General features: G+C 44.6%; 1 protein-coding gene across 4 annotated transcripts in view; it reads right to left on the minus strand.

Annotated features, from left to right (window-relative positions):
- LRRC16A (leucine rich repeat containing 16A) overlaps positions 1 to 26,650 on the minus strand; it is a 316,783-nt gene that overhangs the window by 191,271 nt on the left and 98,862 nt on the right. For all 4 annotated transcript variants that reach the window (XM_004693329.2, XM_012732954.1, XM_012732955.1 and 1 more), the window contains exon 3: positions 4,412 to 4,462. In XM_004693329.2, the coding sequence (XP_004693386.1) occupies positions 4,412 to 4,462 (51 nt within the window). The remainder of the gene's footprint in view (positions 1 to 4,411; positions 4,463 to 26,650) is intronic.

Below are 26,650 nucleotides of genomic sequence, written 5' to 3' on the forward strand. Positions count from 1 at the left end.
AAAGAAAGAAAGAAAGAAAGAAAGAAAGAAAGAAAGAAAGAAAGAAAGAAAGAAAGAAAGAAAGAAAGAAAGAAAGAAAGAAAGAAAATGAACCCTGGACCTCCCTGTTAGCAAAAGTTTAAAGTCTCAGTGCTATTAAGCTATTGGCAGCCACTCCAACACTGAGTTCCATCTCCAGCCAGGGAGCTGGCCAGGGTGCAGCAGACCTCTCCTGACCTGCTCGCTGCTCCCCTCAGCAGTGTACTTCATCCATCTGCCTGTTCTACTCGCTGATCTGTCTCTGGTGAATCCTGTCACCCCTCCACACACCTCTGGTCTATACCCCCGTTCTTCTATGCATAAATAAATCTTAAAAAAATAAAAAAAAGACCTTAATAAATAAACATAATTTCAAAAAGACCGCAATGTAGAAAGAAATAATGGAATAAGGACTTGGACATTCAGAAAACAACATAAGAGCTTAAATGTTCTAGCTGATTATGCTCCCCATCCCCCAGGCTTTAACAGTAATTAGTTACTTTTATGAAATAACTCACTCCGACCAACTTCCAATAGTTCACAGACACTCTATTTTGCAGTCAATTTTATCAGTGTGAAACAATTTTAGTTAAATGAATGTGCTATTGTAATTAGGGCTGCATGAGTGGGTTTGCAAAGAAATCACTGACCCTGGGTGGGCATCTCCTATACCCAGTGGGGGCAGGTGTGAAGAGCTACACACACAACCTCGCTGTACGAAGAGACAGTTGGCGTGCCTATGCTTGATAAGGGATGATGGCATGGATGGCACTGGTCAGTTGGCTGAGAGAGGCTACCTAGAGGTCAGTGGAGATGCTTCTCCCAGTCCTCCGGCTGCTACTGAGATAAGCAATGTGCCCAGGAGCCAGAAAGCATTCAAGCATTTCATAGCAAGACCCTGAAGAATAACTTCAAGTTTGCCAAGCAAAAGGGGGAAAAGAGAACTACAGGCATAAGGAAAAGAATCTGCAAAGACGTAGAGGTAGTAAAAGAACAGAGACAGGATCAAAGGAAGAAGCAGACCCTGAAATGTAAGCACTCAATAGGGGTGGCCAGCTGAATGTGTGGTTCAGATGATCATCTAGTCATTAGTAAAAGTGATGAGGGTGTGCGTCTCTTGGGCACACTCAGGAATCACAGCAAGGTCCGGATCTTTTTCTTCAATCTCACTCATAACTACTGTTAACAGGCCTTTGGTCCCCCAGTGCTTGCTAACCCCAAAGACAGCTTAATTAAGAACGTCACCCGGCAAGAGGCAGGAAACTGCTGAAGAAGCCAAGACACATGCAAACTGCATGATCCCTTTTAAGACAGATATTAGTGAGTGGTCAGATAAGAGAAAGGAATCAGTCTCAACTATCCCACCCTTCCATCACTCCCCCAGTATCCCCTCTCTCTCCCCACCATCACCCCCAAGCACAAGTCTCCATTCCACAGGCAACAGGCAGTCTTGATATGATGTGACTGTCATTCAAGAATTCCCACTACTTTACGGGCAGCAGTCTGTACCCCAGTCTTCAGCCAGGGCACTGACTGCCTATCTTCCTAACCTGTTCCCCTCCCACACCCAGTCTCCTCCCCAACTCTGGGCTTACACCCCAGCTCCCCCAGTACACTGTGTTCTTTCATACTCTTAAACCTGTGGCCAGGGGAAGAGCCTGTAATCTGCCTGGTTGGCATGGGGTGGTGCCTCAATCCAGCTTCTCTGCAGACCCTGTCCTAGTCTGTCATCACCCACCCCTACCCCCAAAGCAGAGTCAGGGCCTGCTCGGCTGATTGTAAGGTTCTATTTCTTCCTCTGGGGGCCAACACAGAGGCATCTGCATTGCAGAGTCATCACTAAAATGTGCATTTTTAGTTTGTGTATCTGACTGCATATGTGGTACATGGAACAATAAAAAGAGGAAGAAATTAAAGCTTATGCAATCAGTACCCAAAGAAAAGAGAAGAATCCCATGTCGAAACCAACACAGGTGGCACCCTGCTGTTCTGGGTGTAATTACTTCCACCACAACCATCACCCATTTGATATCTTTGGTTTTGCTTCTCAGCCCAGGGGCAGCAGCGTACATGAAAACCAACCAGCCTTTTCTCAGAAGGAAAACTGCAAGCAGCTCACTTTGGCGGAAAATCTGCCTTTCTTCACGTTAGATAAAATCAGAGCTGTTATCCACACTGCCCTAGCCAGGCTGGATGCCAAACAGTACGTATTTCAGGGACGGTGTCCAGGAGAGCACCAGGAGGGATTCTAGGTCCTGGGCCAGCAGAAGGGGCAGGGAATTTCCACGAGCTAGTATGCCTTCTGCTGCATCAGGATAAGCTATCCTTCGAGAAACTTCCCTCAATAGGCTGCCTAGCTTCTTATATCCATAAAATTTCTTCCTGCAAGTGATTTTTCACCAGTGGGGAAATGGTTAACTCACTTTCTTCTATCCTGCCCTTATTATATACAGGTAATTTAATCTAACATCCATTACCTAGCAATTGATCTCATTGACATTACATTGGAAACATACAGCTGCTATATTATCAAAAAGGTTTGGGCCAAAAGTCTCACTGCTCAAAGAATTTTACAGGAGTAGCATTTCTATGACCAGCAGGTAGCTGAAGACACTGAGTAGCTTTACCAAACAATGGGCTGGTTATATTCACAGTGTTCAAAAAAAAAAAATCATGCAAATTAGTTTATTTAAATCCCAAAAGATCCATTTCCTTATAGCACTGGATCTAGCAACAAGCAGGAATTCACAAAATACTGAATTGCAAAAAGCAAGAAAGGACTAAGAAGATGAGCAAATGATCCTGCCACCCAAACATCATAGCCCAGGAAGAATGAAAACATCTTCCAACCGTCACCCATTTTGCTGGATATGTGGGGCAAGGAAGGCAGGTGAGCTAACAGAAATGAGCAGGATCTGGTGACATCAGATGCCTTATTGGTCTCACAGGGTCCCCATCTTTGTTTAGGAATCCTTAGCCCAGTCAATTTTGTGTTCTTTGATCTATCTTTTTTTTTTTTTTAAGATTTATTTATTTACACATACAGGCCACAGGTGCAGGGGAAGGGAATGAGAGGATACACCAGAGATGGAGTGAGGAGCAGAACATGCACACTGACTGAAATACACTGCTAAGGGGAGCAACAGGCAGGTCAGGGGACGTCTGCCCTGTGGGGCAACCCCACCCCCGGCTGGGGATCGAACTCCTGTTGCAGTAGCTGGTTTGTAACTTCATAGTGCTGTTCTTTAACCCACTGTGCCACCACGGAGGGAGGGCACCTACAAGGCTCACCTACAAGGCTACTTTGAGAATTAAGTGAGAAGATATATTTAGTAGAGGAAAGTTACTAGAACTTTGGTGGTGGATGCAGTGTGACATACACATTTATTGAGGTGTAAAGCTACACACTCCTAAAACCTACATAGTACTGTAAACTAGTGGCAAATCAATAAAAAGTCAGATAGCATATTATTTAGTAGATAACTACTTAAATTCAAGTAATAACAATAGGGTTAGGCTGAGGCTTTGTATTACTTCCTTGTCACCAACTAAGTCAAGGATGACCTTGGTCAAGTTACTGAGCCTCCTTCTATATAATGGGACCCATTATGGTGTTCCTAAGTATTTTATTTTAATAAATAATCATTTACTAAAACCACCCTTATTAAATGAAGCTACTTTCACCTTCTTAGGAAAAATCCTAATTTCTTGTTTATTCAGTCCATCCTATAAAATTGGTCAACACCTTTTTGTCACCATAAAGAATATGTAAGTGACAATTATTTGGCCTAATTTGGGACATGTCATTCACATTTTAATTTGCCCACACATTAAAGGCCAACTTCTGAAAAACAGTCAATAGCTCCTTTATAGAACAAAGTGGCAAGATGCCATTTTTTATTAGTGACACCAGGCTACATGGAGAACAGCGGAAGAGACTACAGAGCTGGTGATGCAGTCTTGAGAGTTATGAAGGCTATTTCCCACATGTCAAAGTCTTAGAAAAACCTGCTTTTATTGAACCATAGGAAATGAGAACTTGATGTGAAAAAAGTAGAAACTAGGTCCCAGTTGAGAAAGAAAGATGCCTGGACTCCACAAGCCTCAGGGATGTGGGGAACAAATGCTTCCCCAGTTTTTATGGGGAGCTTTTACACAAAGAGGAACAAAGGAATAAAAAGCAATAGATGCTCATTGTTACAATGTTTAGATGCTCCCTTGGGAGAAGGGAAGAAAATACAGGCATGTTAAGAGAATTCTAGACATTAGCCTAAATCATAAGTCTGTGCAATGGAAGAGTATGTGTTGAACTGGAAAGAAAGAACAGAGGAACAGGAAGGGGAGGAAGGGGGGAAAAGAGGAGAGAAGGGGGAGGAAATTCATCAACACTTACCTTGGTAGGGATTCGTGCTGTCACAAGGAAGGCGCGGCATGATGTAAGCACCTGTAAGATGAAAGAGTAGCATCAGTATAAATACCCCAAAGTGGGACTGGGTTGCTTTGGTCTGAACTTTTATGATACTGCAGCCCCAAGAAAGTACACAGCTGGGCTGCCGGTGGAAAGTGAACAGGAACTGTCACTTTCCCTGGGATTTTACTCTGAAGGTCCATGTTGAACTAATGACCTGTGAGATCTTGACATGAGCAGCCCGTGCAGAGCCCGAGGAACAGCAGCTTAGAGAGGTCTCTTATCTGTAGGATGAGTCCCACGATGTCCACAGCAAACAATGAAAAAGCCAAATGACAACTGCCACCCACCTTTGTCCTCTTGCTTTCTCTTTCCCTGTATGGCATTTACATAATACACAGGCAGAACAGACTAGTCATCCACAATGTCACTCCCAACTTTGCCTCTCAGTTATCTCTCTCAGTACTACAGAGAACTTTTATGGAAGTCTTCACTCCCATACTCAGCTAAGAAAAAAATTTATATGGTCGTTAAGTCATTGCTAATCGTGTCTCATTTCCCTACAGGTCCCCGAGAGTCTGGAATACTAAGGGGAAATAGTTTGAACTCTTAGTTCAAACGTGGTGCAGGAATCCCACGTCTACAGTCCTCAAAATCTACATGTGTCACTCAGCAGCTTGGAGGTCTTTTTGGACAAAAGAAAGGAGACTCCACTCAACAAAGAAAGGAAATTCCCACACTTCTAGAGTCCTGGAGAATGTTTTTTCAAAGAACTTCCTTGTCACTAAATTAAGTGTTTAGCAACCGATGCTTATGTTCCAGTCCAAGAATGCTAGACTTGAACAAAGCCTTAGAGATCTAAGTCAAGAGCATGAAGGCCCAAGTTGTTAAATCAGGCCAGAGCTCAACCTTCTAATCCACACATAGGAGGTGAATCCTTGAGTGTCCCTGTGGCCTGTTCTGGGTCCGACTCCAGTCTTACAACTCCAAATAGAAAACATGTATTTTCTAGAAAACTCTTCATTAAATAATCATAAGCAACTACTAATTAGAAATAACTTGGGAGGAGATGGGGAGGGGAAGAGGGGGGCTGAAGGGGAAGGGAGAGAAGTGGAAAAGTGAGGGTGAGGTGAGAGCCAGATACAGGCTGGCAGAATCTGACAATGAGCAAGGCAGGGTGAGGTGCCACGTCCCCTCCCGTGGCGCCTAAGTGAGAAATCCTTAGAGCTTGGCACGGTCAGGTACCGGGCACAAGGGAGGAATACATGGTCCTCCAGGAATAAAAGAATGGCTGATTCTTGAATGGTCACTGTAACTTTTGATTTGTTTCCTGATTCTGCTGACACACAACGTACTAAACCAAAGAAATGTTAGGAACACTGTGCTTCGTTCTACTGATACTCTTGAAAGGAATGTAGCCTCCTCTGTTCTCGGTATTGATTTAATTCTGAGAAACTTTTCTATAATCTTTAATTCTATTAAACTATTAACTCCTGTATACCCGGTGGCTTGTGAAAAAAATGGAGAGAACAATTAAAAGGATTAGCAAGGCAGAAGTGATAGATAGGACATTTGTTAGCACCACTGAACCTTGAATACACAATGGTTTCTCAGGGCCCCAGGTTGGTTTCGGGCCCCTGACAACATCTCAGAAACAACAAAAAAAATGTATTATGTGTCACGGTTCTATATTTGCTTGCCAAGAAAAATTGTATAAATGCTTTGCACTCTTAAAAATAAACTACATTCAGATATGCACTCCTAGAAGTCTGTCTGTCTGTCACTCAACCTCATCCTTGTCCACCCTGCGCCAGAATTACCATCCCTGAAACTTGTCTCCTGATCCTGCTGTGCTGGTCCGTGGCAGTGAGGGGGGCTGTGAAGGAGGAACCACAGTTCATTTCAAGACTTCTCCCCAAATGCGTTCAATCAATCATAGCTACAGGTCTACCTCGCTTCCTGAAAGATCATGTTATGGACTGAAATGTTCCTTACCCAGGATTACTTTGCAGACTGTGTACTTGTCTCATCGTCCATGTTCTTATTATATGTGAGTGTTTTTGGGGGGTGGGAGGCTGGAGGAGGGGAGAGGTTGTGCCTTATTCAACATGGTTCGGGAGATTATTTGTTGGGTCAGAAAATGCTAAATTTTCCCCATATTAATTAACAGCACTTGCTTCTTCACTTTACATTATTTCACACTATGAAAGACGTCACAGGAATGTTCTGCTTTGGGATAGCAGGGAAGACCTGTGTTCACAGGATCCACTTTTAACCAGTATCACTTTTGCTACTTGGTTCTAGAGGCTTAAAAGTGACTTCTTGCAATACAGGAGACCGTGGATAACTATATTTGAGTATTCCGTAGGCTGTGAGCCACAGAATGATCCTGTCTTTACTAAGGCCTAATGGGGGGCAGGGGAAAGCAATGAGCAAGAGAAAGGAGAAGGATGTGTAAGAGGTGGGATCAGATGAGTGAGCGAAACGGAATGGCAGCCCAGTAGCAGCAACATGCATAACTCACTACAAAATCTGCAGGGTCCTTGCTCAGAAATCAAGAATGTTAAGACAGTAACCGAAAGCAAAACCCACGGGCAGGTTCTTCTGAGAGTGGCACCCGGTGCCAGCTCATGAAACCAGCCCTGGTACTAGGCCATTCATGAAGCATTGCTCATATACCATGAAGGGGGGAGGACCTGGTACACCCACACATTTAATCCATATAACCACCATATTCAATATAGCTGTTACCGCCACTTTACAGGTCTCTGAGATTCGGTAATGGAACTCACTCCAACTCACACAATGAATGAGAACAGAAATAGGATTTGTACCAGCTTTCAATATTAGTTCCAAAGTCCATGCTTTTCCTCATTAGGCTACATTATGTCACCACCTGATCCCGCCTCCCCAGGGGACTCCTCCTTCCCCGGAAAGTCCTCCTCCCCCTGCACTCCTCCAACACCCCCAAAACTCCTCCCCCCGAGACTCCTCCCCCCGAGACTCCTCCCCCCGAGACTCCTCCCACCCTGGGCCAGTCAACTAGGGTTGGTATAGGAAGGGCCCAGATCAGCTTGTGAATAAAAGGACTCAGAAAAGCGTCCAGCTCACAGCATATCTTCTTCAACAGGTCAGTAATTAATTCAAAGATTCTCTACACATGCCCTAGACAGTTAAACTCTCTACTAGCCAATCCTGAGATGGCAGGACTTAGAGGAGTAGAGTTTGGCTGCCTTTGGGGAAAGGACGAGCAAGATTTTGTCGTGTGGGACATACAGGGTTCAGCAGTGACCAAGACAGAAGGGGAGACAACAGGCCTCAGCGTCAAGCTATGACTTTCACTTAAGTCTGGGTAACAGGTCGTCACTGAATTGTGAGAGTGAGATTCATCTTAAAGGATGATAAATTGGCCCCCCCTGGTGGCGCAACGGGTTAGGACTAGCGGCTAGCAGCAGCCGCTTCTGTGCGAGTTCGATCCCCGGCCCCGAGGTGATCCACATGGCACGGAAGACCTCTCCTGTCTCCCCTGCAGTGTACTTCCTCAATCTGCCTGGTTTGCTCCCCACTCTGTCTCTGGTGAATCCTCGCACGGCCCTTGCACCTCTGGCCTATATCCCAATTTCTGTATGCATAAATAAATAAATAAATCTAAAAACAAAAAGGATGACAAATTCATCTTCTGGGAATTAAGCCCCTGCTCCACAGCTCATCATGAGCCTAGATGGATCTAGTCCCAGATGAGAACCCCTCCCCTTTCAAACAGGGGTCCTCTCCAGGGGAACAGGCAAAGAAAAGAGAAGCCAACACTACCAGCCTGAGACACAGAGCAGCCAGAAGCTGGACGCCTATTCCTGCCCTTTCTCTCTCTGTATTGTTTACAACATAGACACACTTCTCTATTCCAGAGGCACTTTGTATCATCAACCCCAATCTGTCCAAGAATCTAAGGTCCATAAACCCTCTGCATAGAGGTAAAATGAAGGAGAAGAGAGAAAGGGGGAAGAGATGGAGAAGCAAGAGACAGCAAAGGACAGAAGCAGAGAAGTATCACCGCAGTTAATTCAAGCCAGAGTTGGAACTAGATGCTACTATGCCTTACCCCCACCACTCCTCTCTCTTCCTCAGATTAGCAATAAGGCTCAATGTCAACATCCCAGACAGGACCATGTTGCCACTGTAGTGCCTAGAAAACTACAAGAACTCTGTGAACATTCCTGCGAAGGAAAATGAGCCCCATAACCTCCATGGATCACTTTATAAGACCAGTAGTAAAAACAGCAGCCATTACTCATTCCAACAAGTTTCCTTTCATCCCCTAGGTACTCTAAGGGTAGACACTATTATTATCCCCATTTTAAGAAGAAGAAACGGAGGAACAAAGAGCTGATACGACTCCCCCAGGTCACCCAGCAAGCCAGTGGCAGAGCTGTGTGGGCTCCAAGCACCGCACCCCTAATTAACTTTTCCTGGCTCACAGTCGCACCTTTCTATGAACGAGCTTCCTCAACAGTCCACACACATGCAAACATCTACAGGTCATAGAGTGTTAGAGCCAGAAAGAAACAAACAGGGGAAAGACTTGCCTGTAAGGTAAAGAACGTTGGGCACCCTTTTCAAAAGACCAGTCCCTTCTGCTATGCCTGTCTGTCTGTCCATCTGTCTGTCTGTCTATGTGATTCTAGGCATGCATCTCCCCACCTCCCTGTGTCTCTCTTTACCTGCTCCCCCATCCTTCTCTCACCCCCTCTTTCTGCTGTCATTGCTAAGATGTCCATTCAGTCTCATTCAGTCTCTCTTCCCTCCTCCAGCACTAACCCCTACCTTCACTTTCCAGCAGTTTCTCTAACCACTTGAGAGTTTTTCTTATTTTTATGGCTGTTGCAAAACCATAGACACCAACCCCAGAAGCAGAGCTGCATTCTGAAAGTGTATCTCATTTGTACCACCATCAGAGAGAAACTTGAACAGAACATGAAATAAAAATGACAAGACACCTGTTGACATTTTTATACAAGGAACCCATGGCTAATTAAGTGATGAGGAAGTGCCCTGTGTTGATCTAATGAATACATCTTAAAAGCTGATCTCAAAACAGACGATCAAACAGCCAACACTCGCCGGTGATCACCAGCCAGCACATGGTGGGCTGGCCCTGAGGCGGCTTCACACACGTAGCTCTCTGGGAATTAACAGCTCCCAGCAGCAGCAGAAGCAGCAAAGACCTGTCTTCTTGTGAACAGTCATCAGACACCCTGTCTTGGGGACACTGACATGGTGTTAACTGGGTCAGGAGCTTTTTTAAAAGAGAGCAGGGGGAAACCCATAACATCCATAGGGATCCCCCTCTTGAGTAAAGGACAATCTCTAGGCCATGTGCAGACAAGGGCTCTGATGATTACTTCTGTTTTCACTTTGGCAACCAGGAGACTCACGATCTGTCAGCCTATAAGCCAACTCTCTTTCCTAGCCAATATTTGAAAGACTGTGTAAGTACATGGTGTCCTTCAGAAATTGGACATAGGCCAAAATAATTCACTTGTACAGGAAGCAGGCTTTGAAGAGAGCAGTTTCGTTCTGGCTGCCCCCCTTTCTGGTGGTCATCAAGGATCCCCAGGTCACTCTAGGGCCTGTTCTTAGAAAGTAGGGAGGGGGTTGGGCTAGAAAGGATAAAACCCTCAACAGTCGACCCAGCCTTTCCCATGCTTATTCCTACTTACAAGCAGAGGAGCAATACTCTTTTGGTTGGATGGGCGTGGGGGGTGTCTTAGAGAAACATGTTCATGCCATGAAGCGAAAAGGGCCTTAATCAAGCATACAGCGCTGGCAGTGCCTGCTGAAGTTCACAGTCAGGCTGTGGCTTGTCTCCATCTGCCTTCTGCTGCAGCTACAGCTGCTGAGGGATGGTCGTGGCTTGAGCACGACTCTAGCCTTTCAAAGCATCCCTCTCTTATCAGCCTTCCTGATTTTATAAGAGATGAGGCCCTTCAGCCCAAATCTCCTGGAAAATCTGGTTAGAGTAGGGTTTCATAAGGGTTCAAACATTTTTAATAAGGTCTAGAATTATCCTGAAGCCTGGCTGTCCAGGGAGTAGCAGTATTTAGAAACATGAGTGGAGACCCTCAAATGCTACCACTCCCAGAATCGGACTTCATGGTGCATGATGAAGTTGATAAATGGCGCTCTGTCCACACTGTGGATCCCAATAAAGACAGTCTATACCAGCTTTCTTGTTTGGCTCCAAGGCTGTCCTCAAAGTTGTGCTGGGGCTGGAGGACTAGCGGGTGCAGAAGGTGCCTTACAGTGCATATACGTGGCTTCTAGTAGATGTGGTGTGGGCGGGGTTTCTGCAGGAAAATTCCCTTTCGATTTATCAAGAAGCATTTCCTTCTGATAACAGGTGCTCTCTTAGCTTAACTAACTATAGATCAGATCTTCCTGTGCTACCTCTGAGAATCCTGAATCCCAGACATCAAAACTGTTGGTCCCCCCAGTTTGCTTGGGTTTGGTACTCAGAAAGACAGACTCAAATTCTGGCTCAATCACTTTTAGCTGTTTAAGCCTGACAGAGTGAGTTCACGTCTCCGTGCCTCTGCTTACTCCTATGGAAAACTAGAAGAGCACATTTCTAGACAGGATTGAAAATTTTGTTTTTTCTTTTTTAATATTTATTTATTTATGCATACAGAAATGGGGTACAAGCCGGAGGTGCAGGGGCGGTGAGAGGTTTCACAGGAGATAGGGTAGGATGCAGAACAGGCAGACTGACGAAGTACACTGCTGAGGGGAGCGGCAGGCAGGTCAGGAGAGGTCTGCTGCACCATGTGGGTCACCTCTGGGGCCAGGGATCGAACTCACACTAAAGTGGCTGTAGCCAGCTTGCAGTGCTGCGTCCTTACCTTTTGTGCACCAGGGAGAGCCTGGAAAATGTTGTTTTAAGGAAGATACAAATGTAGATAAAGCACTGGTCAGGCACCCAGGAGGTTGTAGCCAAATACCAGCTCTTCTATCATTATAAATGATGTGATAATCTTCAATTTAGATCCCCAAAGTAAGATGAAGTAGTTATACCTATTAGATGTTCAAATAATAGCTTTTGTCAATAGAACCAGACAACAACAAAATCCATGAGGAGTCTGAGAAATTTCCTAAGCTGAAATTTTCAGGTCAGTCCATATTTTGACCTGAAAAATGGAAGAATTCAGCACTCCCTGGTGGCGCAGCGGGTTAAAGCACAGCACTAAGAAGCTTAAGCCACTTCCGCATGAGTTTGATCCCTGCCTGCCCCGGAGGAGATCCACATGGTGTGGCAGACCTCTCTTGACCTGCCCGCTACTCCCCTCAGCAGTGTACTTCATCAATCTGCCTGTTCTGTCCCCCACTCTGTCTCTGGTCTTTCACCGCCCTCGAGCCTCTGGTCTGTACCCCAGTTCTGTATGAATAAATAATTAAAAAAAAAAAAAAGGAAGAATTCTCTTGGCCAAGTTAAAAAAAAGGTGGGGGGGGGCATCAGAGGGCTTAGTCAAGGAACCTTAATCACAAAGGACACGCTCTAATTTCCCTCCTACCTCCTCTGGGAAGGAGGTCCATTCTTTCACCAGAGCTTCGCATGCATGCCACATTTCCAGACTCTCTAATGAATTTTCTCTTCTTCTCATTGAAATGCAAGCAGCAGCCTGATTCCCTCTGAGGCTTCCAAGGTTCAACTTTTAATTTCAAAATTTCACTTGGAAACATTTGTACAAATCCTCCATATTTCTAAGACTAACAGTTCAGCAGAGAAGTGTCAATTTTCACATGGAGATGGTACATAATGAGGTTGGCTAGGAAACCCTCTCATTGCACACTTATTAAAAAGCGAAATAAATATTGTTTCATCATCTTAAATAACTCCGTTGCCTAAAACCTACCACCTGCACCAGCAACCCATAAATTCACGTTCCCTCCCCCCCAACATATCTATCTTCCCTTGTGAAGACTAAAGAATTTCCTTTAAAATTAGGCAAAGAGCCACAGCCTCATATCCCCAAAGAGCTCTCTAATTTGCAAGCAAACACAGTGATGAAGACCATTTAATATTTGTCCCTTCTTTCAAACTCTCAGCTCCAACGACATCAAGGACAAGACCTTATTAATCCAAGACAAACGCTGCGGGGAAGGAGAGAGGCAGGTGGCAGGGCCTTTATCACCACTCTGGAGAGTTATGGGCCACAGATGCTTAGGGACTCCTGCAAGGTCAGCAACATAGTGGAGGGAGAATAAAACTTCTCTCCTGGCTCTGAGACTCGTAATATCCCAATCTGCAGAGTTTTAATGGCCACGTCCTCCAGCTAAAGCACAAAGATTTCATCCAAAAGGAACACAAAACAACGTGTCATTTTAACAGTGTGTAGCCCCAAACCCTGCATAAAACCAAATCCCCATACTTCTCCAACATCTGTGTCTCGCCTACCATCATGAACAGATGTGCCCTGATGAGGCAGTAGAGTCTCGTGAAAGCTACAGAAACGAAGCCAGTAGGCCAAGTTCAGCTGTCCGCCAACTTTTTTAAATAAAGTTTTATTGAGACATGGAAACATACCTTTGTTTAATGGACGGTTTACTGGGACAAAGCCACATCCACTTGTTTAGTTAATGCATAGTCTCTGGCTGCTTTTATACTACAGAAAGAGTTGAGATGTCAAAAGAATTTTCCCTTAACACACTTGAAATATTTACCATTAGGTCTTTTAATAGAAAAGAGACCTGAAAAAGCTCACTCTCCTTAGTGGTTCAGAGGGCAAACCCTGGGATCAGAGTGCCTAGGGCTCACCCCAAGCTTCACTACTTGCCATCTGTGAACATGGAGAAAGCCACACAGTGCTGGGGATGATTGTTCCTATTTCAAGATTATAGCATTATCAATACCTATGGTGGTATTAAACAAGGAAGTGAGTTATCTGGATTTAGCCAGATTTAGCCTCTAACCTCTGAACACGTTACAATCTCTGTGGACCTACATTTTTTTTTTTTACCGAAAATTATAGTAAGGGCTCTAATCACCTTCCACACCAGGTCCATGATGTAGACCACGGGGGGATTCTCCCAGTTGGAGGACCCTGCCACTCTGCCATGGACTGCCCCTCTGTGGTTTGTGTGGGCTAGCAACCACACCACCCCCAGAAAGTATTTATTCAGAGCAATTAATTCCTTGCTGGGTCCCTGCTTTCTAGAACAACAGATGTTACCTCAACAGGGAGCCTGAGGCCACTGGGGTTGGATTTTCTCATCAGATGTCTAGTTTCAAAAGTCTTTATATTCTTAACACCTGTGCAAATGCCTTTCTTTTCACCCGGATATTTATGCCATTATGCCAACGTGGGATGTTGACATGCGGCTTGTCAGGCACATTCACTTCATTCTTGACGCAATCTCATTATTGTAAGTTGTAAGGAATTATCAAGGCAGGAAGGCAAACCAATATTATTTCATTTTTCCCCACAGATGAACTCTTTCGAGGCAACATGGGACTGCCCGTCAGATCTTCTTCTCAAAGCAACAGCTGATACAAAACTCCAGAATGGGCCACCATGATTCCAATATAATGACCTATTTTTGGAAAGGCAGAACGGTATGTTTGACTTTCATTCCCAGAGTGGGATCACCTAGTAAGCAGAGGAAGGAGGAGTCCAATACCTAGTTCAGGTGCACTTGGTCTACTTGGTTACCCGTCACAGTCATCTAATTAGTTACCTAGCACTGGTCAATCAGCCAGACTCTTCTTGCCAAGGCCATGAGAGAGTCACTAGAACCCAATTCTGGCCCAAAACTACCAGGCTAAGCGGGGTCTGGAGAAGGGTGTATCCAATGCTTTCATTTTACAGATGAGGAAACCGACCAGGAGAGGTTAAAAGATTCGTCTGTATCTTTGTTCCAGCACCAGCATGAAGCATGAATAAATTTATTTAAATGAAATGGGTAGCTCTCTGCATAAAAAACAAAACAAAACAAAAAAAAACTAGAGCTCAAGAGGGCTAGAAACCACATCAACTGTATTAATCTGAGAAGGAAGGATACATGGGCTGTCCTGTCTGCCTGCCCAGTCGGGAGGGACGAGACTCCTGTCACTTTTCATCAGTGACTTCTCTCAAGAGTCACAACCCAGGGACGAAAATCCCCTATCATGGCCATGGCACCGACAAAACCCATAAGCAGTGGGTCTTTGGGAAAACAATGACAATTATGGCTTCGTGACAAAGAGCCCAGGCTCCAGAAACAGAGAACCTGGGTGTGGATTCCCAGGGCGACACTCACAACTAGCCATGTGACCTTGGACAGGTTACTCAGCTTCTTTGAGCCTCAGTCTCCTCATCTGTCACCTGCTGCAATAACCTATTGGAGATCCTCACAAGGACAATATGTAAAGGAGTCCAGTCACCACACAAATCACAGTAAGAGCAGTTCCCCACAGGCTGCACCAGGGGTCCAGCTGGTTTGTGCTGGAATTTCACACCTGCAATGACGAGGCTACAGCACTTTGACTGTCAGTCTGTGCTTCGTGGCCAGTCTCCCCTTCTCAAGCCAAGGAGGCACAATGCCATTTCCTTATTCTCCCCCTTTGTCAGAGTGGCATTTTCATCAAGTAGAGAAAGCACACACAGCCTTTCCATTTCTCAGTGCAAATTTATGAAATATTCTTCCACTTTGCAGAAGTGTGGGTGGCATACAACAGGGAAGGTTGCTTTAAATTGAATGCCGTTACCTAAAAATTCAGGGACATACTGTGTATTAAATTCAGAGCTAAGAAACAGGGGGAGACAGAGAAGAGGAGGATGGCGGTGATCATACATGAGAAATCAGGGTATCCATACAAGTTTCAAACAGGCTGCAGCTCAATTGTGGGGGAGGGGTGAAATCAAAAGAGCAGCACTTAACAAGCACATTTATGGACCAGTTATATGAACTGGAAGGAAAGAAAGCCAAGCAAACCCACAGGTGATGGTTCATGAAATTGCTGTTTCAGAGGTTTCAGAATACACAGGGTCCACATCTATCATGAGGTCCCTGGAGAGGCTGAATGTGAACTTCAGACTCAGACAAACCACGGATGCCCCAGCCTTGGTGTTTTGTGAGTGGAGAAGTAGTGGTAGAGGGGTCCTTCACCTCTGCAGACTCCAGGTGCTGGTATTCTCACCTCAAAGTGGAGAGAGTCTGATCTTGCGCAAAATGAACGCTAACCTGCAGCCTACCTTAACAGAAAGAACCACTGGCAAGGTCCTCCTCATACCTGTGAAGTGTACCCCTGAAAGTGATCTAATGGCGTAGAAAAACAAACCTACTGAGAAGCAAGTTAACTGGCCTGTTAGAGACAGAGCCCAGGCTGGACAGAAACACCTTAGCTCAGCTCTGCTGACACACCCTTTGCCCAACTTGGGGCCGGAGCTGAGCCAGCGAGAAATTGCCATAGAAACCGATGCCACTCTGAGAACACAAGAGAACTGCTCCTGGGTGGAGACATAATGAAAGTCGACACTGAGGAATATGGGAGTTGGACTCAGAACAACTTGAATTCACTTGCCAAATCCTTCCTTCCCTCTTCAATTACACAATCTTTTTCTCCTATAAAATGGGTACAACATAATCTCTGTAGGACAGAGGTAGGGTGACTTGTAAAAGACCCCAACCCACTCGCAGGCATATGGCTTCACGAAGATGACACTAACACTTGACTCAGATGCCAGATACCCCCTCCCCCACTTGACATCAGGGCCCCTGGGGGTCAGTAAGGGCACTGGGTGCTGGAGAGAGACTGGGTTGCGCTACCCCAGAGGGAAGGGTCACCCCACCAGCACAGTGACTGGGGGGAAGGCCTCCCAGTGCCTCACTTTCCTGAGATGTGAAACAGCGGGTCATACGGGTCATACTAGAGACATCCGGGGCTGTTGTAAAAGTCTAGATAACAGACATGGGGCACCCGGATCAGGGCTGTCGGTGGTGAGTGTTGGCGACACTGGTGTGAACCCGAGACAGGGAGGCTCCCCATTCTTCGACCCTCTGGTCCACTCAGTCAGCCATGTCACCTGTGGCTTCAAACTGCACCACTGCCAGGATTTCTCATTCAGGCGTCTCTCTCTCTGACTGCAGCCTTCTTCATGTATTGCCTCCTAGAGAATGCGACAGGTGCCACTTTGGAACTTGTCAGAAATGCAGACTCTGAGCCATGCTCCTCTCACTGCTGCCTCAGAATCTCTAGCTCAGGGGACTCCAATACTTGCTGTCTAGCCCCAGATCCTGCTGGACCATTCCACGTGCTCCCTTGCCCATCAGCCTGTCTTTATCCCACCGCGATCTTCCCGCCAGTGTTCACCCTTCAGCCTGGGTATCCTTGTCCTTTCATTACACCACAGAGAAAGGGCTTGACAATGGGTGAACGCTCCTAGCTACCCAATTCGGCCTGGTACCACAGCTAGAGAACTGATCTAATCCAGCCAGCTGGTTCCACTCCCTCCATCGGAGAAGTCGCTCTGCCTTTTCACTGAGAAAACAGAAATGTCCAGGATGGTATCGCTAACCTGGTCTCCGCAGAAACCTTAAATGTCCATGTCTTCCTTTGCAAGATGGAAATGTCTAAAGAGAGATCAAGATCTTGAGCTACATCCTGGAGGCTGCCCTTCTCTTGGGGTTTTAACATCGTCCTCCAAGCCCATCTTCTCAAAAAAGCATTCACACTCAATGCATTGCTGCCACTGGTCAATTCACTCCTCTGCTGTACAAAGCTGACTTCGCCTCCCACAACACCAGGGAAATGGCTCCCACTGAGGTCCCAATCACAGCTTTGCTGCTAACTCCAGACTGTGGTTTTCTTCATCCCCTGACCTAGACTCATGTTCACAAGGCAAACAGTTGAGTGAGATCCTTCACAGCTGAACGCTCTCTCCTTACCAGTAGCTCAGCTCTTCATGCTTGGGATTCTTTTTCGCACAGATTTTCCCACCTGCCTCTCTGGTTACATACTGGCCTCTTCCCCTTTTTCTGCTATTTGCATTATCTCCCGTGACAGTGATCATTCACAGTCTAGACCTCTCCAGGATGCTCAGATCTATTGCTCTAACTCCACCTGGACGTCTCCCCAACCCTGACACTCAGCATATCCTTGACTGAACTTGTGATGTTTCTTCCAGAATGTATTCCTCCTCCAAGCATTTGAGCTCAGTAATAAGCAAGGTTATCACACAGTTTCTCTAGCCAGAAATCCCGGCATTATTCTCTTCGCTCCTGACCTCGGTCATCTGCCAAGTTCGCTACAGGCTGAACATACTTTAAATCCATTCGCTTGTGTCTCTCCCCACTGCCAAGTGCCTGTTCCAGACCACAATTCTCTTGCTCCTGCGGCTTATAATAGCAACTAACAGTTGATAGTTCACCAAATCAACTATTTATAGGATCCTGAAGTGATCTTCTAAAAGCCCTTCTCAATTTAAGTTGGCTCTGAATGAACACACCTCCTCCTGCAGGTCACTTCACTCGCTCCCCATCCCCCGCTGTCTCCTCTAGCACAGTGGCCTCAGGTGGGTCTTCCCAGGAGAAGACAGTGTCCACCCCCAGTCCCTAAGCTCTTCTTCCCCTGTCTTGTCTTTGCTTTCACCTCGTTCACACCTACTTAACTGTCAGACCCCAACCTCAGCAACTTCCAGAAGAAAGCTGAAACTCCAGCAGGCCTCCCTATCATGGGCTCACCCAGTACCTGCCCATTTCCTTAGTAGCACCTACCACAATTACCAGCATTATTACATATTCCCTATCAACCAGCTCCACCATGGGTCTGGGGGCAGAATCCATACCTGTCCTATCACAGTAATATTTCACAAAGTAGGTGCTCACAGAGCTACTGAATAATGGGTGGAACACACTAAGTAATAAGTGAACACTGTCTTCCCCTGGGAAGATCCACCTGAGGCCATTGTGCTAGACGAGGCAGCGGGGGATAGGGAGCGAGTGAAGTGACCTGCAGGAGGAGGTGTGTTCACTCAGAGCCAGCTTAAATTGAGAAGGGCTTTTAGAAGGTCACTTCAGGATCCCATAGATAGTTGATTTGATGAACTATCAACTGTTTAGTGTGTTTATTATTACTTAGAGCTACTGAATAATCGGTGCAACTCCTCACCCCATTCCAGCTGTGAAAAGGCAGGATTCTGAAGATAACAAGTTGCAAGGATTGTAAAGCTGGCTGTTTATCCTGCTCCTATCACACTAGTGGCACATCCTTCCTATTTCAGAGTCAGATCCTGTAAGGAATGTTCCGGGAATCTGTTGTTTGCCACTCACTTCAACCTACTTCCAAGAGGTCAGCTAGTAAATTCCCAGCTCAAAATGGAGACAAACAGAACAAGAACAAGACAACCCAGCAGAGGAAAGAAGTCGAAGGGCTGACATCCCTGCCTTGACCCACAAGGCCCAAAATACTTCACTCTCTGTCACGCCAGAAAGGTGGGGATGCACTGCACTGCTCATTCTCAAAGCATCCACAGGCTGGGAAGATCATTCCCACAAATGGATGCGGGGAAAGCAAAAATCCACTTTAATAAGTGATGTCAGAAAGTCAACGGTTTTTCTGTATTCTCTACTTCTACATTCTGCCCTTGAAGATGCTAGCTGGGGAAGAGTTCAATCCATAAAACTAAACAAGATATGGGTCCAGACACCCATAAGCCAGACTTTACATGAAACACAGAAACCATCCTATGCGATTTTAGTTGACAATCAGTAGCCATTAAGCATCAGTAAACCTATCTTTCAAAACCAGGGCACAATGAAAGGGAATGCCAAGTCGAGGAAACCCATTTTAATTTTTACTGACATTTTTTTTTTCTTTCTTAAGCTTTCCGATAAAATAAGAGTTGCCGTGAGGAGATTTTGCCCAAGGGAGCATAAAACTATCAATCATCTATTAAAAGAACTCCATCTCAGCATTTGGCCAAATGGCTCAGTTTCAAGATAAAGCAAAACTTCTCTGGGACAGAACTTTTTAAGACCAGCCCAGCCTCCCCACAAAGGGAGGAAGTGAAAAATTGATACGTTAGACATAAACAGCCAGGCTGCTGTTACCTACGCCCTGAGCTACTGAGGCTCCGCTCCCTGCTGTGCCTCCTGCGCCAGCCAGCCTCACCAGCCTCGGTGGGAACCAGCAAACTGTAAGTGGCCCTCTCTCTTAATTGCTCCTGACCACTGCCAAGCTCTTGCCACTCCCCCACGACCCATAAACAGGGTGGCATCCACCACTTCCTACTGCGGGGGAAGGGACACTCACCTCTCAGCTTCTAAAACTCATAGCCTCCCTTCCCACGGCAGCAAGCAAACTATGACAGGGTGGCTCCCCATTGGCGTGGCCTCTCAAGGCAGCCCAACTCCCAAGCCAGGGGATCCCGCGCAGGCGGCACAGCCAGGAATAGGCTGATCTGTGCAAGGACCAGCTCAGACGGAAGCCCCAAGTTCTCTCTCTTTTCAAAGTGTCCACATGCCATGTCCTGGTCTTTGGCTCATGTGTCCCTTTGTGGCCCCTTGAACATGGAAAAGGAGAGAAATGGGAAGCTCCCCGCAGATCCATGCGGAAGGCAGAGCCTGGCTCTACATCATCAAGAGAAGGGAGGGTACAATGAGGATCACATTAGAAGATGGATTTTGGTGTTTCTCTGTCTCGTTAAAATGAATTCCAATTAGTTGGCACTTCAATTAGTTAGGAATTTCTTTGGTTCCAAAAATATACCATCCTCTAATTTTAAATGGACTCCTTCTCGCTTACTCTAATTTTTGTAACACTTGTAATTGTCACTAAAAAGCGGAGCTTATATTTTATTCATTCAATAATGATTGCATGTCTATCTAGTGTGAGACACTAAGACTAAAAAGACAAAGTCCTGCCTTCACGTGGCTTATACTCTTCAGAGAGAAACTAGACTATATTACAAGTAAGTAAAACATATGGGATGTGTTTATCTCAGACCAGATGGTGATGAGTGTTATGAAAAAACAAAATAAACAACTGATTGCTGGATGGAAACTGGGGCAAAAGGTGGTGGGGAAGTGACTTTTTTAAGTAATGGAATAAGATCTCATTATGGAGTGATGTTGGGAAAAGTGTAAAGGAACCCAAGGGATGAGCCCTATGAAAGTCCCAGGCAAGTGTGGGCCAGGTAGCAGCATTGACAAACTGGAAAGCCCCAAGCAAGATCGTGTCTACTGCTACTGGAGGATAAAGAGGAAGAAACCATGGTGGCTTGAGAGGGTAAGCATGTAGGAAGTGAGAAGAGTGCTAAGTAGGGGTGCAGCGTTGTGAGACCTGTTCCACCCTTTGGTTTTTCCTGGTGATGAAATGGTGACTCCCTGCACGGTTTTGCACACAACCATGATGTGCACTAACATTTAAAATATCTCTCCGTCATGCTGAGAACAGGCTGGAAAGTGGGTGGGTGAGTGGTCAAGAGCAGAAGCAGGGAATCCTGTTGAGAGGTAACTGTGACTGCTCCCAAGAAAGATGACGGTGGCTGGGAACAGTGTGTGATGGATTTGGTCGGACTTGGCATAGACTCTGATGATAGAGCCCAACTGGATTTGTGGGTGGAATGAATTTGGAACAGAAGGGATTACTTATTCTGCTAAAGGTATAAAGTTCGGGTTATACCCATAGAATAATTCCATGACATTTCAAGATGGTAAACAATGAAATGGTTACTGAATAGGTCTAGGTAGCATGTGACTGAGTAAAGAAAGAAAATGTTCATGGGAAAAAATAGAACTTGAGAGCAAAAAACTGGTTTGAGGATTTCCCAAGAGTTATTCTAAGAATTATCAAAGAAAGGGTATGCTAGTTGTCAGCAAAGAAATGACGATTTGGAATTCATTGAGCTTTCCTGTCTTAACACCTTGTGTTTTCCTGTCAACAGGAAATGTGTGCTTAGAAGTATAAAGCTAGAGATCCTATTTAAATTATTTTTTAAAAAAATACTCTAAGAAGGAGGAAGAGGGAAGTTCTTTTGTTTTTACTTAATTCCTCTAGCGAGGTGCTAAAACAGAGAACCTTCTGGAAATGCTCTCTATCTGCGTTCTCCAATATTGATTTTAATTAATATAGTTATTTGTGGTTGGTGACTGACCTATACCATATTAGACCATACAACACTAGAGGGGAAAAAATCACTGCACAGTGAAATAGTCACAGACCATATTGTACGTTTTCTCTTTAAATTGGATGAAAAGAATGCACATAAAATAGATTTGTAACATCTTAAAGTTTACATTCTAATTTCTTCATTTGCCACACAATTATCACTTAATCCCCCTATTTTGCATATATTCTTTGAAATGAAAATAGTAGCTTACTTGGTTTTAACAATATTTAAGCACATTTTCTCAGTTCTGCATGCAACCCTCATATCCTCCAGGCCATCATTCCACCAATGACATTCAAAATGAGTTTTTCCTCCCTGCCTCCCTGATGCACATTCAATGCTAACATTCCAAATGTCACATAAAAATAAAGATAGAAGATTCTTATTATAATTGAACTACAATCCCACTTGAAGTTCAAAGCACTTTGTGACACCAGTTATTTCATTCTTACTCCCAAGACCAAGGGAATGAAAGGGCTGGCATTAATAACACCACTTTTCAGCTGAGGAAATCAAGGTAAAGGGAGATTAATGACAGCCCATTTTACAGCATAAAGTTAGAATTTAGTCTCAAAAGAAGAGCAGCAACTAGGAAAATATAAGGAAAGCAATTAGTTGAAACACCTACCTTCCTCCCCGCCAAAAAAAAAAAAAAAAGCTACAGTTGATTCTCAAACAATTCCAGAGTTAGGGGTTCTAACTCCCCACCAGTCAAAAGTCAGCAGATAATTTCTGACTCCCCAAAACTTAATTACTAATTCCCTGATGTTGACCAGAACACCTCACCAGTGACATCAAGTAGATGGATACATACTGCATTTATTATGTGCATTATATACCCTTATTCTTACAATAAAGTAAGATAGGAACAAGAATATATTATCAACAAAGTCAGAGGTGGATCATCCAAAAGGTTTCATCCTTGTCATCTTTACATTGAGAAGGAAGAGAAAGAGGAGGCAGGAGAGGTTGACAAACCAAGAGGTAGTGGAACCACACAGTTCAGTCGTGTTGTTCACAGTCAACTACATACAAATTACTGATTGCCCAACTCAAGTGAGCTGAAAGCTGGGTCTCAGAAATGCTGCTTGGCATTTCTAAGGAGCCCCTAAGGATCCCAACACAGGACAGAGTGAGCACAATGTTTGGGTCCTGTGTCTCCGACTTGCCCCTGAGGTCAATCCAATGATACCGCTTGACAGAACCCCTGTGCTTATCATTCTGATGGGCCACTGCTAGAAAAATACACATTTCTTTCTTAAGCACTTCAAACTGCAGTAAGTCTTAAAAGGAGCTTTGAGATGGGAGTCTTAAAAAATTCCCAGTCTTAATCCTGACTCATATGATAAAGTAAGCGAGAGGCAGGGACATAACATGTGGAAAGCAGCTTAGAATAAAAGGAATGAGTCAAAACTCAATCACTATACTCTGGATATCCCTTGGGTTCCCTGAGAAACTTTCATGGCATGAAAGGAGGCCAGCAACCCCCGCCCCCTCCCCAAAATGGATGGTGAGGAAGGCAGTTAGATTGGAAAGCTCGGTGGGCGGCCTCAGTGTCATGATGTTGGGTTTATTCATCTGCAGAACAGATTCAAGCAACAAGCAACAGTCATGAATAATCTCATCAATTGACAGCTGGAGAACGAGCTTTCATTAATCTTGCTTTTGAGACACCGAAGTTAATCCTAGTGATAGCACTAAATTGCATAACCCAAAAGATTAATAATATGGCAATTCTGTCAGTTTGGCATTGACCTTTGAAGCTGTCAGTTAAATTCCTTTATTTTGAGAATGAGGAAACTGAGTCCCTGGAACGTGGTGATAATTTTACAAGCAAGCAAGCCAGGCTGAGTTCCTTTATTTCCTGCTGCTGATTTCTGGTGCTATAACTTCTATGCAGTTAAAAGGAATTGACTATCCTTACATTTTAATTCCAATGTGTTGGTAGAAATGATTAGAGGATCATCAAGGTTATACGTATGTAAAATATTACCAGTAGGCTATAGTTACATATATTTTACTTCATTTTGGTTGAATGTTATGCTACATATATGTAAATTTATATTACATAATTTTGTTGTATTAGATATCTAGATTTAAATCATTTATACAATAATATTTAACATATACAGTAACAACCTTATATAATTTCCACACACACACAAGAAGGATATTAAAATTGGTGATGCGTCTCTGAAGAACACCATTATATCAAAGTTGAGAAACAATAATGTTATAAAAGCAAAGATAAATAAGGGCAAATAAAATAATTTCAAATTGTTCAGTCATGGATTAGCGCCTGCAAAATAAACCTAGCTATATATATACACTAAGTACATGACCTATGGGGGCAAAAGTACTATTTAGGAAAAACAAGACAGCTGTATCAACTATCCTGAAACTTGAGCTCAGGGAACTTAGAAGACAGCTTTAAAGGTGACTCAGCCCAGCCTTCTCAAATGCCCTCTGAGCAGATCTGAACTGAAATTTCCTTTGAGTGAGCAGAGACATTCAGCACCCCCCCCCACTGCACCCCCATACACCCTTGTATGTAATAACTCCAAAGCTTTAGATATGTTCCCTGCAGACAATGAGGATGACACACTAGGGATGGCTTTTTAAATGCTAGAGTTAAGCCACTCAGGCTTTGCCACAGGTTACCTGCCCTAAAAAGCTGCTGGCTTTGATCAATCAAATGATATCACTTCATAGAACCACTATGCTTATCATTCTGATGGGCCACTGCTAAAAAATTCACATTTCTTTCATAAGTGAGTCTCAAACTGTAACATCTTAAAACCAGGTTTGAGATGGGCGTCTTAAAGAATTCCTAGTCTTAATCCTAAAAGAAACGGCTCATACTATGAAGTAAAGCCAAAGGCAGGGACATTACATGTGGAAAGCAACATAGAATAAAAGGAATGAGTCAAAACTCAATCACTATACTTGGGATATCCCTTGGGTTTCCTGAGAAACTTTCATGGCATGAAGACTGATTCTAATTTTCCCCAAGCAAAGCAGGAAGGAGATACATTAGGGCACATGGTGCGTTGTCTAATACAGAGAATCCAAAGCAGGGAGAACCAGACACAGGGGTGATCAGATCTGATTTTGTGGGTTCACGGATTGTACCAAATTACCATGATTTACATGGAGAGTTTAAGATGAAGGTGGTGAAGCAAGAGAGGACTAAGACAGAAATTGAAGGTGCCCAAGTGTACCGCATGAGTTTGGCAAGCCAAACAATTCCTACCAAGGACCATGATACAAAACTCCTGGACAGACACGCCTGAATCAGCCTTACTGGTGATGGACTAGTCTGGAGCAAATGTCCTGGTCTCTCTACACTTCACTTCCTTAACTCTAAATGGATACAACACAGGATTTACTTTCCTGGAGCTGGGAAAATCAAGTGAGAGGATGAATATAAAAGCTTTTTAGTATACAGCCTTGCCAACAAAACAGTTCAATAAGTACTAGTTGTCTAGTGAGAGTAACAAGAAGTCATAGTTCAAACAGTAATGAGTTTCTAAAAGGCCTAGCTCAATCAATTTCTACTTCCTTTAACATGCCAATGTATCAACCGAAATTAGAAGTCGAATTTCCTCCAGGCAGATTTGGTTTGCAAGTTCTCTCATGAACTGAAGGACCTCGGCAGAACAGGTACCACACAAATCATCCCTTCACATTATTCATGTCATTCTCAGTTGAGTATGTCAACAGAACTTTCATTTTCTACTCCTGAGAAGACAGCCTGTGACATTTTCTGAATGTTCTCGTTTGATAGCTGGTTTCAATGCTTCTAACATTTTTACAAAACTTCCCCATTTTTTACAACCACTTCCAGAAGCCTGAGTCACACCCAGTCACCAAATACACACCGACCCCAAAAAAGGTGGCGATTTCCATCTCCTATCAGCTGCGCCAGTCAAAAAGACCTGAGGGGCCTCTCCCACATGGGTAGGTTGACATCCATACCCCAGCAAAGCCCCACAACGGGAAGCCCAGAATCCTTCATGAGCAGGTATACATGGAACATCTACTACAGCTGCTGTCAACATTGTACCTGCAGGGACCCTTATTCTAGTCACAAAGGTTGACCTTGCATTCTGAACTACTCACATAGATACAAAAGGCATCTCTCAGGGTGCCTTCTCCAACACCCCACTTCTCAACTGTTCTTCTTTTCGAAGTGTGTGGGAAGCAGACAGGCAACGCCAGCAAAGGTAACACACTTATTATATGTAACCATCTGAGGAAGGTTATCATGATCCCGGCAACAGATGAAGAAGCCAAGCCTCAGAGAGGTTTGCTATGACTCACCCCAACAGCACCAAGAGGAGTTGGAATCTGAACCCAAGTTCCCCAAAGCACCCCATGAAGTGACTACTTCGTGCCAAAGCTTCTTATCACTCCTCCAACTGAATAGTGAGTTTGTACCATTAGCTACTTAATCAGTCAAGTGTGTTCACGCCAGGGCATCATTTATATGCACCTGGGAGAGCTCGCCACCGTGGTCACACTGCCTACAGGTAGCAGGTGCTGTTGGTCAGGGTCCTCCCTTGTGTATCCAGAGTGCAGTCAGTCTGGGTCCTCTGCTTGCAATTGTTACATAATTGGGCCTTGCTAGTGTCAAGTTTTCCCAAACAAGCTGCTTCCACTCAGTCGCGAGCTACCTGGAAATGAAAAGATGCGGTGTTCTCTCGTGTTAAGCACTTTGTATTAGGAAAATGATGAACTCAAGTCAGACACAGAACTGATACTCCTCTCTAGCGATATGTCAGGAAGGAAGGGGACCTGCAATATTTGCATACATGTCTGCTTTCCAGTTTTCAGGGCTAAAGATGTCTCTCTGCACCGGTCATCGAAGAGACCCATGAACTCACAAATAAATGAGTTCACCCCTTGTGAAATAGACTGGATCTCCCTAAAGTTCCCCCCATCAGGAAACTATCACCATCTTGCTTGTGAAGTCTTTAAACAGTTTCTCCTTCAGCTGCTCCTCTTCCACAGTGACCTGATATTCAGACAGGATCCTTTCCCTGATTACTTAGAAAGGGCATCTTTCCCCCAGTATTCTTGA

The sequence above is a fragment of the Condylura cristata genome, unplaced genomic scaffold (assembly GCF_000260355.1).
Source record: "Condylura cristata isolate star-nosed mole 26May11 unplaced genomic scaffold, ConCri1.0 scaffold00037, whole genome shotgun sequence".
Classification (NCBI taxonomy): domain Eukaryota; kingdom Metazoa; phylum Chordata; class Mammalia; order Eulipotyphla; family Talpidae; genus Condylura; species Condylura cristata.